Genomic DNA, 12,339 nt, shown 5'->3' on the forward strand with positions numbered 1-12,339 from the left:
GAGGTTGATGAGTCTGTTCATTCTGTATTCCCCATAATGCAGGCTCTTGCCAAGAACCAGGGGCACAAAACAGGAAATTACATATGAATACTCGGTCTTCATAATTCTGTCTTCCTGTATAAGTCTTGTCTTTGCCACAACATTTTCAATTTAATGTGTATATGTATATTTACTTGTGAAAAAAAAGAGAAGTATTTACATTAAAAAATACTTCATAAAAATAATTAAGGATCAAATCTTTAATCTCATCTAAGTACTTTGCCTGAACCTGCTATGGCCTACGTGGGATTTCTCAGTGGCACAACAGCACCATTCTTTGCTCAAGGAAATAATGAGATGGCTAAACCAGGGATAGTGAGAATGGGACAGAGTGAAGGGAGCATTTCACAGGAAAAGAGCAATAAACCAGACTTCTGTGAACCTGGTCATCATATCAACACTTTCAGAAATAACATGCAAAAGTTATAGTAATGATTTCAATTATTGTTTCACCCTTGTACTCAGGGTGATTATGTCTAAAATCCTAGATTCTGTTCTTGAAACATGCATCAAAATCTCACTTTCTGGTCTCTTAAAAGAAATTACAACAGAGTTCCCAAACATTGAATGATGTTACGTTAAAAATCTTGTGATATCTATAAATCAGGTAATATTTTCAGAGCCAAATCATTAGTTTTAAAAGAATAGCAGAACGTGAACAGAACAATTTTCAGCAAATTTTTTTATTTCCTGCCTGAAGGGGGCCTACAAAGAAGCTGGAGAGGGACTTTTGACAAGGGGGTGTAATGACAGGATGAGGGGGAATGGTTTGTGGGCACATTTAGACTGGATATTAGAAATAAATTCTTTCCTGTGAGGGTGGTGAGGCACTGGCACACATTATCCAGAGAAACTGTGGATGCCCCATCCCTGGAAGTGTTCAAGGTCAGGTTGAAAGGCAACCTGGTCTCGTGGAAGGTGCTCATGACAGGGAGGTTGGAACTAGATGATCTTTAAGGTCTCTTCCAACCCAAACCATTCTGTGATTCTATGAAATATATGATATTAATGTGTACTACTTTTGTGGAGTGATTTGTTCTACCAAGGCAACAAGTATGGTGTTGAAAGACAAAATAGGAATCACAGTTTCATGACTCTGTCTGAGCAAGAGATGCAATTAAGGTCTTCGGTGTGACCTTCCCTTTGTGTCAAATTGTGCTAAAATGAATGTGACAGTTTTTCTTATGGAAACCTCCAGGTATTGATGATTAAAGAGAAGCTGTCAAAATAATTTATTTAGGTTCACAGGCAGAATTCACAACTCACATAAAGTGCCAAAAAGCAATATCTAGTTTATCCATTAGGCTACTTGGTCTCATACAATTATTTCACTGTATTGATAAGCATCTTTTGACTACAAAAACTTTTAGTTTTCACTACTGACTTTAAAGGGCCAGTGTTCCCCTTTTCTGAGAAAAGTAGTATTATAATTTTTAAAGTATGTTGACATGTATCATCTCATTTTGCTTTCAATATAATTACTACTAAAATCCCCATAAAAAAGCCCAGAAAAGAGGAACCTTTGTAAGTTTTCACCTAAGATACCATGTTTCACTGTTCTACACTGGGCCTGATGCAGTCTAATCAAACATCACCCTTTATATTGAAGTTCCATTTTCAGGACTTGTCTACCTAAAAGAATTCATAAAGTGACGTGGTTTAAGAAGTCTGATCTTTAAAGTTTTTTATTTTATTGTACTAAAAATAGTTTGAAATCCAAACTACAAAACTGCTAAAACAACAAAAAAAGTTTGCAGGAAATATGGTTCAGCATGTTACAAACTTTATAGGCTTTTGTTTTTATTTATTGCATTTGCTTACCTGTAAAATGTAGCCTGTTGATGCAGACTATGAAGCACATTTGAGAACATTACTATTTATGTTGAGGCAGATGTCTTGGGCAAATTCAATAATGCTAAAATAAAAACATTGCATACTTTAGCTACCACATTTACTACATTAAAATAGGCATTTACTATATTAAAATAGGCACCAAATATATACTTAAATCTCTTAGCATCCTTTCAACTCCCTGGAGATTTCAATGCAATTTTTAAAGAAAAAATTGAAAAGCACCAGGCAAACAAATTTAGGAAGACACGATTTTAGAGAGCTTTTTTTAATATAATGATGTCTCATGATTTTATTTGCAGCCCTAGATGTGACTGTGACTAAGTATTTCAGCAGTTCAGATGAGCTCCCGTGTGGACTTTACTGTCAGTTCGCCTTGACCCCTCACTGAGGGGGCAGACCCGAGTTTCTCTGTGACCGACCTTGGAACCAAGAAGAAGACTGCTGAACTGACATCACACTTCACTTTTTATTCACTATAGTTTATATTTCAAACAGAAATGCCTGAACTTACAAAACTCGCATCCTCGACGACGCACCATGAAGTGCCCGGCTCTGTGGGCATCGACACCCAGCTGGTTCCCACACCTGTGGGAAATCACGCTTTCCCCGCCTCCCCAGAGCGGAAATACCCTTTTCACCGTACTTAAGGTAAGGGCAGACAGGTGTTAAGTTTTCCTGCGCCTCATGACCCGGCGCGGGTGTCTTTAAGGAGCAGCTGAGCCCTCGGGGGTTCGTCCCGCCGGGTCCGGAGTGCCGTGATGGGCAGCCCGGGTGAGCAGTGAGCCTGCAGCCCCGCAGTTCCCAGGTACCTCTCCTCCAGCCCTCACCATTTCGGAGCAGGGAGCGGCCCCCAGAGCCCGTTCGCTGCCCGGGCTGAGGGCGGCGGTGGCGGGGACAGCGAGCTGCCGCCGGCCCGCGCCGCCCTCGCTGGGTGTTGCCGCTCCCGAGTGGGATAAAACCCGTCCCGGCTCCCTCCCCTTGTCCTCGGCCGGTCCTGCCCCCCCCCCCGCGCGGTGCCCGGGAGCCGCTGCAGGTAAGGCAGGGGCTGCTCCCCTCAGCCCCCTTCTCCCCCGGGCTCCAGCCCGGCCCTCGCTCCCTGTCCTGTCCCTCGGTCCCTGTCCTGTCCCTCGGTCCCTGTCCTGTCCCTCGGTCCCTGTCCTGTCCCTCGGTCCCTGTCCTGTCCCTCGGTCCCTGTCCTGTCCCTCGCTCCCTGTCCTGTCCCTCGCTCCCTGTCCTGTCCCGTGCGGCCTCCCTCGGGGTTGGGGGTGGGTTTCGCCGTGGCCAAGAGCGGTGACACTGGGTTCCACGGAGCTCTTCGGTGGGTCCGAAGCCTTTTCTGGGTGGTGCGGCGTTTGTTCTTTCTTTCTTGGGCAAATTTCACCCAAGTTTCTGGGAGGTTCTGTTGTCCTCTGCATGTTTAGCATCAACTACGTAACTTCGTTGTGTTTTAACTCTGATGATAAGTGTCTGTAAGTTCTGTTTCCAAGGTAGTCTAGTGAAGTGTATGTGTTCCATCAATTGTCTTCAAGTATATCTATTCACTGGATTTTTTTGGAGAAAAACCATTAATGTGGAGGCACAGGCTCCTTGAAATGGAAAAATGCTTTTGTGCTATTTTAGTGATTTCTTATCAAATAAATGCAAAGCTTTAGAGTAGAAACAATTTTATTATTTTTTTACAGCAGTTCTATTTACTCTTGAAAATAGTTTTGCTTGGAGGTTTTTCTTGAGACTTGCTCAACTGTGAAATTAATTAGGATGGCTCACTTAGAGACTTGTGTTTCTGTCGTGATTCCTTTCCTAGTCACTGCTGGGAACTGTAGTAGTGTTTTCTTAATATATCATGAAACTTTAGTACATCAGTGATGCCCATAGTATAGAACTATGGGTTTTCTGGGATTACTCATTGCAAAAATGGCTGTTGTGGTGAGGTAGTTCTGCTCAAGAGGTTTGTGTCAGTAGGATTGATTACATGACAAAATCAGGTTTTTCTCATTAAAAAATTTTCAGTGTTAGAATTAGAAGTTCACTGCAATGAAAACTGCAATCCATGCATTGCAATACATTGGATCAGTTTTGGACTTTGATCCTGCTTCATAATAAACAGAGTCTTTTTACTTGAGCAGGTTTGACTGTACATATAATAAATCATTTGGAGTTGTTTACAGCAAACAGCTGCATGCCCCATAGCAAAGAACACTGTAGAGAGATGTTCAGTAATTGAGAGTATTCTAATAGTGAAATGGAAAAATAAGCAGTTCTTCTCGTCAGAGTTTGGAAATCTTCATTATGATGCAATTGATTACCACAGTGATTAATGATTATTACATCACAATCCAAAAAACAAAGGCAGATGATATATTTTGTTTTATTTCCAGCATCTGATTCTAGTTTTGTTTGTTATTTAAACATCCCAGAGTACAATGTAGCTGAACCAAAAACATTACCTCTTTCTGATCAACGGGGTTTTTTGTCTTAAATGAGTTCAAGGTCACTTAAGGAAGACAAAATTAGTGATTTAAAGCTTTGATTCATATTCGCTGCCTCTGTTTGATATTCTTGTAAATTTGTTTTTAAGTTTTATGTGTCTTTCCTAGATCGTATATTTTCTGTGTTAAAGCAGAGTAAATAAGACTGAATTCTGTTATGGCTGGTTTGTTACAGAATGTGATGGTTCATGAAAATGAAAGTCTGTTAAAACTCTTGTCACTTGCAAGTGAGTTTTGCTTACAGCTATGGGAAGTCTTGGCAGAGATTTCAAGTTTACAACTCTCTACGCTTTCCAAGTTATATAGACCATAAACTTCAAGTGGGTACTACCTTACTAGGCCCTTGGATTCATGTGGAATTATGTTGGCATCATCGACTCTTTCAAGGACATAAATGTCTCTGCTCAAAAGAAAATTTATAATTGAGAAAATGAAGGGAGCTGTCCCTTTATTGGCATGAGGAAGGAGCACTTCCTCACATGGGGAACTGTTACTTTCAATAAAGATGGGGATGACTGAATGTATATAAAACTAAGGGCGAGATCTGTCTTTAAGTAAGATGCAAGTTCATAGAAATCTTACATTCTGCAGAAATTGATGGCTCTTTCTGTCACATGTCTTTTCCTATGAGAATTGATGGGTGAATGTCCTAAAACCTGATTAAAACTCTGCTGCAGCAAAGCATTTCACCATTTGGATGTGAGTAACTCCACTGAAGATGACTTAAGTGATACTTCTTCTGTGCTTAAGGCTTTGAAAGGGGCAAATAACTCACATTAGTAGTTCTGCACAGTGCCTAAGCAATGTATCATTTCTTGTAGATGACTATTCTTGTAGCTGATAGGACATTCAGACACTTCTTCAAAGAAGACAGCTTTTATAGCTCCACACACCCTTGTATAATGTATTTCTTTTTACAAACAAACTTGGTTTATATCCTTAATATATGTGATTTAAAACCACCTTTGTTAGCTCACATGCATTAATTGTTGTCTAATGTGTTTAAACAGCTACTATATAATTGATTATTGTTGAAGCCTTTAATGACATTCAGAGAGTGGAAATTCATATTTTTGAACACATTTTTAATTTATCTACTTGACAAAAGAGCATGTTGAGAGACTTTTCTAGGGACCTTAATATAATGTAACAGTTCATGGGGTAAAACAGTAACTTCAAGGAAGTGTAGATTATTTTACTATGCCATATGACAGTAAGAAAAGCACAAGTGTTCTGAGTTGCTGATGTTTTCACTGCCCCATTTTCCAGCTTAGGTGCAACATAAACTATTTTAATTAATATTGTGTCACCAAAAGGTTTTGAGATGGCCAATTGAATTCTGCCAAGATAGAGTCTTTTGATGAAAACATATCTTTATTGATTGTAGAAGAAGAAAATCATTCTTAAAATGAAATCCAGAGAAAAAATCATATCCCTCAGAGAAAATTTCTGAGTGGCAGGTTGAGATTAACATCATAAAATTGAATTTGTGCTGCAAACCTTTGATGTAATCAGCAGCTGGGAGATGGTGTTGCCCTTACTGTGCTCCTTCTGATTGTGGTGAATTATTGTGTGGAATGAAATAAGTGTTTCTTGTGTCACTCGTTCAAGAAATACAAACAAGGTATTACTAGGTGGCTCTTGCTGGTTAAAATGGGTTGTATCGATTCCTGGTCCCGGTCTCTCCTCCCTTGGACTGCAGAAGCAGGACGTTCCCATCCCGGGAGAGGCCCGGGTGTCACTCAGCGCTGACTGCGGCTGATTAGGGTGGAGCCCGACAGGCCTGCAGGGGAGGCCCATCACATCCTAAATTGGAAGTGCAGGGGCTGCAGGGTGGCACCTGGAGCAGAAAGCAAAGTAGAGGGAAAGGTGTGGAATACTGAGGGCTCTGGTGGGATATACTAAGACACGAGAAATCGGGACGTAGGCTAGAAATGTTGATCATTAGAGTATTTTACTTGTTGCCCCACCTGATTAGATATATCAATTAAATATTTGAAATACAGAAATATTTTTTTGCTGCTGGGGCAACAGGGAGCAGACTCCACCTCTTAAAGGAGCCAGTTATTAGTTTACTTGTACAATGTGCTGATTGTGAACTAGTTTTTAATTTTCTTTAAGTCTTTCATTGCTTTACTTTTTGCTAAAAATTACTTCAAGTATCTTTTGTTACCTTTATCTTGTCTTGCTGTGTTTAGTGTAATTTATTTGGCCATTCCCTTTCTGTACTTCAGATACTTTTACCAAAAATCTTGTAAATGTAATATTATTATTGATTCTTAGATGGACTTGCTATACATTATGGGTAGTTGGTAAATACAGTTTTTTAGTTTGGGAAATGTTATCTTTGCTAGTTACCAGAGATAATATGCAACATCCTTAAGGAGAGTGCAACATTTCTATCATAAAGTAAATTGACAATGTTCTGAAAGCAATATAGAACAAATCAGTAGACTGCAAAGCTGTTTTTAAAAGAAATAATTAGATTTTTACTAGGAGTAAAACCAATATTGATGAAATTTTATTTTCTTGTGTAGATAGTAAGAGAATATGTCAGATAAAACAAAAGACTAGACAGGAATCAGAGAATGAGAGAGATTAGTAACACACAAACCTTAGAAATTTGTCATGAAAACCTACTGGGCTCTGCCTAGATTTTACTTCCTAATGCTTCCTTTACTACAGTGATGAATCTAAAGGGTTGTAAATAGAGGGAATTTATTTAATCCAATACAAACAGTTAAATTCTGCTAATATCTTAATATTTTCAGGACTGTGAGCAAATTTTTGCAGGTTTGGGGATTTTTCTTGTGCCTGCATTGATTGCCAAACATTTAACTGAACTTCAAAAAAACTGCCCTTATATTGACAGTTTGGAATGCACAAGAAACATGAAATAAGTATGACTACAAATTCAGAAAAGGTTTTTTGACAGGTTGACTGTTACCTGTAAAGTGATATTTTGTTGTATGAAGTCTTTTCTTTTATAGATGAGCCACGAATTTGTATTTGGTACTTTTTGTTACGGGTTGTAGTGTTGAGAAGGAAGGTTCTTTCACAACCAGTGTTTTATGATGTGAAATGTTTGAGATTAATTCTCTAGGTGGGAGCTCAGTTCCTAATTTTAAGGACCTTGATATATATGAATTGTTATTTCTGAATTCATTGAAATACGTGCCCCAATTTGTTTCTTTATTAAGAGATGTGATTCTGAAACTATAGTTAGTAGTTCAGTAGTGTTCAGAATGCTTCCTCCAGTAAAACTTCCTTTATGTTCCTACAGAAATCTTCCTTTATGTTTATGAGCAAACATTGCATGGAAATGCAAGGAGCAATAGGGAATGTGTTCTGCAAACTTCAGTGGGGGCAAAGCAGAATCCAGATTTCTCACTTCAAATCACTGAGAGCCTGTGTGGCCACACTCCTGAGATATCAGCCACTCTAACCTACGTGTTCCCAAGCCACTTGCTTTAGGGTTATATTTTTTTATCTGGAGAAAATCTAGCACAGGGAAGGGCTGAGAGGTAGAGCAGTGATTATGTGGCAGATTGGAAGGTCTGGGATGAGCCTCATGGAGAAGCTGGTAATTTTTCCCTTTGGTTTTAAGGTCAGTAGAGGAGCAGAGCCAAGATATGCTCACAATACTGGAGTTAGGGTTCTGTGGGGAAGGCTTAAATTATGATGGCACTGTTTCATTATGGTATAATCTGACCTTTTTCATTCTCCTCAGTTAGTGACCAGTCCCAGACAAAAAAGCTGAGTGATGAGGAAAAGACCTTGCATTAATATGTGCTTAGTAAGGCATTCAAGGTCAGACCTCCAGCTTTCTGACCCCTTAAAACTTTTGATTAGACTTTTAAGTACCTCATGGCTCCTGTAGAATAAAGAGTGGTGTACTTAGCTTTCCAAATTAAACTTTAATACTACACAAAGTTGCTAAAGTAGTACAACCAAAGTCCTTGAAGCTGTGCAAATTGGGATAATTTCCCAAGTTAACAGAGGTTTGTGGTGTGGTTTTGGTGTGAGAAATGTTCATAGAACTAGAGGCAGGATGGTAAGGATGTAACAAGTTAGTGGTGAGATGAGCTGGTGTGTTTAACTAAAAACAGGGAACTTTTCAGTAATGAGAGCAGACCTTTTGGCAGCGTAGTCATAGGGGCAGGACAAATAAGCTTATTAGGCTGTAAGCAGGGAGAAACAGGACTAGGACTGAGAAACATGATTTCAAGTTGAATTAGGGGTTAATACTGCAAATCAGACATGCTTGAGTGGGCAGAGCTGTGGGAATTTGACACGTGCTGATAAGCTCCATGCAGCTCAGATATGCCTTGGGCAATATTTGACTTTGTGGAAACAATTTTTACCTTTTTTAAAGGAACAGTCTGATAAATATCTGACTTTATTTCAAAGAAGTTTGCTACAGGTGCCATCAGCATCACTAACACATTTGATAAAGCTGAGTATTGTCACACAAAATGTGTGTGTGGGAATATGCTGCATTTCTGGTGAAGTCATGGTACACTTAGAAGCAAAGGTTTCACATCAAACTACTTGTGCACCAAAATATCTTAATCCGAAAGAAAAGTTAACCAAGAAGCAAGGGGGAGGGGGAAGTTAAGGATTGTTCTATTAACATGAAAATTCAAATACCTTCTGCTTTCTTTCTCTTGTACTTCAGTCATAATGTAAAGGAAAATGTACTAAATATTCTCATAACATTTCAGTCTAAATTAGTTATCTTATAACCAGTGTTTTGTCTGTAGTGGTAGTTTTTCATTAATTCATCTCACTCATGGGTAATTAAAAGTTTTGCAAATAGATCTATCTATACATTAGTTAATTCTATCAATTTTTTTGTTTTTAACTTGTTGATTTGAGTTCTGTTACCTGTCAGTTGCTCAGCAGTAGGTCTTCTGCTAAGAATATTGATCTCGATTCTATGCTTCCTTTACAAGAAAATATAATTTATGACTTAATACAGGAAAGGTGTGCTGGATGCTGTTGTGTACTCCAGTCAATAATTTGCAAGTTTTGAAACAGGTGGCTTGTATGTATGGGAATTTTTGGGTTTGGGCTAAGGTAGACCCTGGCAGTTTAGTGTAGGGCTCTTTCATTTAAAGATGCTAAAGACATTGTTCATCTGTGTCAGTTTTTTTTAGCAATCAGTACTTTCACTTAAATTGACCCAAAGGAGGCATACTTGCTGCATATGTTACTAGTTTCTACAGAATCCAGCTAAAAAGCAGAAGTGCTTTTAAAAGGAACAGACATCAAATTTAAAAACAAGCAAAGTAGAACGTTTTGATAAGAAGATTTTTGGAATACTTTGCAGGTACTGGTGTTTGCATAGACATTGAAAGAGTTTCCTGGAAATGCAGTTCTTAAGAATGTGTACTGAATTAACTAATGGCCATCAGTCATTTTGGACAATTCCATTAAATTAGTTTTATGCAGCGGGGGCAAATCTGTTAGATGATACATTTTTTTTTTTTTTTGGACAAGGGACTCATGACTTGGGCAACAGGAAGAGTCTCTTCATTCTCCCTGTTCCCCAGCTTGCAACTCTGCCTCCACCTTTCTTCTGGTTCTTGTCTCTAGGAGATGGCACAGAATGATTGAGCATATAGTGCTTTGCTGTCTCAGGCCTCATTTTTCTCTTCCTCCCTGACCCACCACCAGTTCTATCCTTCCAGCCCTGTTATTTTTCTCTTGCCTTGTCCTTCCAGCGATCACAGACTATTGACACCCCATTCCTGTGCCATCTCTGTGCTCCAGCAGTCAAGTGCTGCTGAGGATGAGCAGCACTGTTGCTTGGAGGGAATAGGGGAGCTGTGGTGTACTCATGGTGTACCAAAATCAGGAAGAAACAGTCACACAGGCCCAGCAGAGCTAAACCAGCTCTGGGTGGTTTGAGGCAGCACACAGCTCCCATTGCTGATATTTCAGTATTGTGGTAGTACCTGTCCCCAAAAGTGTCAGTGTTGGCAACACAAATAAAAGGTTTCAGTGCCTCATCAACTCCTTATAGCAACATTTTATAGCTTCCCTTTTCAGATGTTGATTATACATTGCCCTATTTTTGGGTTACATTTCTCTTGCATTTCATGTTGCTTGGGATCATCGTGACTTGTTTCTCTTTCCAGGTGCTGACTATGAAGACATCAGTTCCAGCTGTGGCTGTGTGGGGCAGAAGAGCTCCCTCCCACAGCATCACTGCCATTCTGATCACAGATGACCAGCAGACCATAGTTACAGGAAGTCAAGAAGGACAAATATGTCTCTGGGATCTTTCACCAGACCTAAAGGTTTATGTCCACTGTGCTACAGTTTGCCAAATAGACAGACTGGAGTTTTATCTTTTATTATTGATGATGGGATTATCTAGACTGTCACTTATTCAGATTAATTTTTAAAGATAGAGTGGTATTTGTTATAGGAAACTCATGAAGCAAAAAGTGAAATGCCTATATAAGCAACCTGTTATTTGCAGGGTTGGGAAAATTTTTGATAAATTAGCGTGACCTGTGGATTATAATTTGAGACTCTGTGCTCTGAGTAATGGCAGCAAGTAAATATATACAATCATCATGATTTCTATCTTGTGAAGTCTTTTTTCCCTTTTGTAAATCAATTGCTGAGCATGGCCTGTCATTTAAGGAAAAAATCTATTTATAAAACCACAGGTATCTGCCAGGTTAACAGCAGAAAAAGTCAAGAAAGATGGAAGATAAAATATGTATTTTGAGTATATTTAAAATGCAAATTATTGCTTTGATTATTTCATTTTTTTTCCTGAGAATGTAACAGAGTCAAAACAGTTCCTATTGTTTTTATTCTGTGTTTCTAATATTTTTTATACTTAGTTGCTTCATTTGTACTCAAATATAGCCTAAAAGGTTGCATTTTTATGGGGCTACCTTTTTTAATTAAGACCTTTTCATGCAGTGAAGCTAATCAGAGAGATTATTTAAACATGTGGTATGAAACACATCCTTGAGAGCTTTGCTCTATCAGTTCCTACTTCTGATGCTGTAGGGTAAAGGCCAGAGGTGTTCTGCACATTGCCTGTTTTATGACATTTGATGCTCCATGTATTCTTCAGAAGCTGCAATTTTCAGACTGTACTTTATGCAAACTGCATAATTCATCCACATCTTTGTGCATTCCAGAAACATGGCTGAAGAACATAAGCATACAAAGCAGGTTGACAATTACTTGTTAATATCTACAAGTACTGTTCTGTTGGGTTTAGATATCCTTAGTTTGTGTGGAAATTATTATGTTTGAGTTAAACCATTGTATTACTCTCCTAGGTTTCATCTAAAGAAATTCTCTTTGGCCATACTGCTTCTGTAACTTGTTTGGCAAAAGCAAGAGAGTTTGAAAAACAACCATATGTAGTAAGTGCTACTGAAAATGGGTAGGTAACTGAATATTCAATTATTCATTTCTTAAGTCATGAAATGTATGTCAGGTGTAGGTCAGATTATACATTTGCAGAAGTGTTTGAATCCAATTTCGTGATATGAAAATGATAGCAGCTACTTAGGGTAGTTACTGTATTGCTCATGTACAATAGTTTAAGAGATCACCTCATGGACAATAGAAAGGTTTGGCAGATTCAGATACCCAGCCAGGCCCATTCAAAGGGAGACTAATGGGCTATTGGGGGGCATCAGCAAGTTCAGAAGCATTTTAATGTCATGGTGCTTTTCTCTGTTTCCTCCTGAACTCATCTTGAGAACTGAAGCAGTAAAAGAAACTGATGGGCTCTGATCTGGTTTATGGTTCCTCTGTCAGTACCTGTGGAAGGACAGAAAAGACTGCCCTTGAGTAAAAGGCATATATGGTCCCTGTCTGTCTTTAAATCTGACATGCTGTTTTGGGGTATATCCTGATCTTGCAGCTTTTCTCTTATGTGTTTGTTGTGACATGGCCCATCACTTGAGTCAAACTA

The 12,339-nt window shown here is 39.0% G+C and overlaps 2 protein-coding genes across 4 annotated transcripts in view; one reads left to right on the forward strand and one right to left on the reverse strand.

The window, feature by feature from the left end:
* LOC113969940 (protein unc-13 homolog A-like) overlaps nt 1–1,945 on the reverse strand; it is a 57,105-nt gene extending 55,160 nt beyond the window's left edge. Inside the window, exon 1 of the mRNA XM_027688306.1 lies at nt 1,861–1,945. The gene's annotated coding sequence lies outside the window, so the exon portion shown is untranslated. The remainder of the gene's footprint in view (nt 1–1,860) is intronic.
* Nucleotides 1,946–2,834: 889 nt separating this feature from the next.
* WDR72 (WD repeat domain 72) overlaps nt 2,835–12,339 on the forward strand; it is a 109,753-nt gene continuing 100,248 nt past the window's right edge. For all 3 annotated transcript variants that reach the window (XM_027688678.1, XM_027688680.1, XM_027688681.1), the window contains exons 1-3: nt 2,835–2,926; nt 10,526–10,687; nt 11,696–11,802. In XM_027688678.1, the coding sequence (XP_027544479.1) occupies nt 10,535–10,687; nt 11,696–11,802 (260 nt within the window). In that variant the 5' untranslated portion in view covers nt 2,835–2,926; nt 10,526–10,534. The remainder of the gene's footprint in view (nt 2,927–10,525; nt 10,688–11,695; nt 11,803–12,339) is intronic.

This window comes from Neopelma chrysocephalum, unplaced genomic scaffold (assembly GCF_003984885.1).
Source record: "Neopelma chrysocephalum unplaced genomic scaffold, ASM398488v2 Primary Assembly neopelma1_75, whole genome shotgun sequence".
NCBI classification, from domain to species: Eukaryota; Metazoa; Chordata; class Aves; order Passeriformes; family Pipridae; genus Neopelma; species Neopelma chrysocephalum.